At 47.7% G+C, this 1,110-nt stretch overlaps 1 protein-coding gene across 1 annotated transcript; it reads right to left on the reverse strand.

Annotated features, from left to right (window-relative positions):
* Positions 1–461: 461 nt before the first annotated feature.
* On the reverse strand, positions 462–1,104 carry LOC111657581 (serine/threonine-protein kinase WNK4-like). Its single transcript, XM_023409804.2, has 3 exons — positions 1,021–1,104; positions 777–934; positions 462–702 (listed from the first exon to the last, which is right to left on the reverse strand). Exons 2-3 carry the CDS (start codon positions 918–920, stop codon positions 610–612), a joined length of 237 nt encoding a protein of 78 aa, XP_023265572.2. The 5' UTR covers positions 921–934; positions 1,021–1,104; the 3' UTR covers positions 462–609.
* Positions 1,105–1,110: the final 6 nt, after the last annotated feature.

Below are 1,110 nucleotides of genomic sequence, written 5' to 3' on the forward strand. Positions count from 1 at the left end.
CTGAACACCTGAATACCTGAATATCTGAACACTAAATACCTGAACACCTGAACTTCTGAACGCCTGAACATCTGAACACCTGAACACTGAACACTGAACACCTGAGCGCCTGAACATCTGAACACCTGAATTCTGAACACCTGAACAGCTGAACACTAAATACCTGAACACCTGAATATCTAAACACCTTAACAGTGAACACCTGAACACTGAACAACACCTGATCACCTAAACATCTGAACACCTGAACATCTGAACATCTGAACACCTGAACACTGAACACCTGAACATCTGAACACCTGAATACCTGAATATCTGAACACTGAACACCTGAACACTGAACACCTGAACACTGAATACCTGATCACCTGAACATCTGAACACCTGAACACCTGAAAATCTGAACACTGAACACCTGAACACTGAACACCTGAACACCTGAAAATCTGAACACTGAACACCTGAACACTGAACACCTGAACACCTGAACATCTGAACAAGAACGTCCCCTGAATCAGGACGTTGAGGATTATGGGTAAGTCCTCGTCTATCCAATGGAGGTGGCATGTCAGACCACTGTCCCTTTAAATCAAGAGGGTTGTGATGTCATTACCTCTCGCTGCTGTTGGTTCGGATACAGCCGTCAATTATCTCCTTCAGCTCCGGGACTTTGACTTTGAGGAAACTGTCTGGTTTGATTCCCTGAGAGACAAGTGCACAGTCAAACACCGGAACAGAAACAGGAAGTAGGCAGCACTCTCGTGGGTGGAGCTTACATTGGTGACTTTGCGGTAGATCTGGGCGGCGTTCTGACACTCAGAGTATGGATACTCGGAGGTCGCCATCTCCAGGATGCACATTCCGAAGGCGTAAATGTCCACAGCCTCATCGTATTTCTCCTCGTACATCTCTGGAGCCATAAACTCCGGGGTCCCTGAACGCACCACAAGTCACAGTATGAAATACAATAACAGCAGCAACTACAAACAACTGCATCTAATGTCTACACACTGGTCGTACCGATGACGCTCTTGGCGAACGAGGCCTTCTTGAGCGTGGCAAGGCCCAGGTCGCCGATCTTGACGGAGGCGGTGGGCCCGGTGATGAAGA

Source organism: Seriola lalandi, unplaced genomic scaffold (assembly GCF_002814215.2).
Source record: "Seriola lalandi dorsalis isolate HSWRI2012SDOR001 ecotype SW California unplaced genomic scaffold, Sedor1 jcf7180001977879, whole genome shotgun sequence".
Taxonomy (NCBI): domain Eukaryota; kingdom Metazoa; phylum Chordata; class Actinopteri; order Carangiformes; family Carangidae; genus Seriola; species Seriola lalandi.

Coding starts and splice junctions, on each gene's coding strand:
- LOC111657581 (XM_023409804.2), bottom strand. CDS start 920: ATGGCTCCAGAGATGTACGAGGAGAAATACGATGAGGCTGTGGACATT. Junction 703..776: donor TCTACCGCAAAGTCACCAAT/GTAAGCTCCACC, acceptor CTTGTCTCTCAG/GGAATCAAACCAGACAGTTT.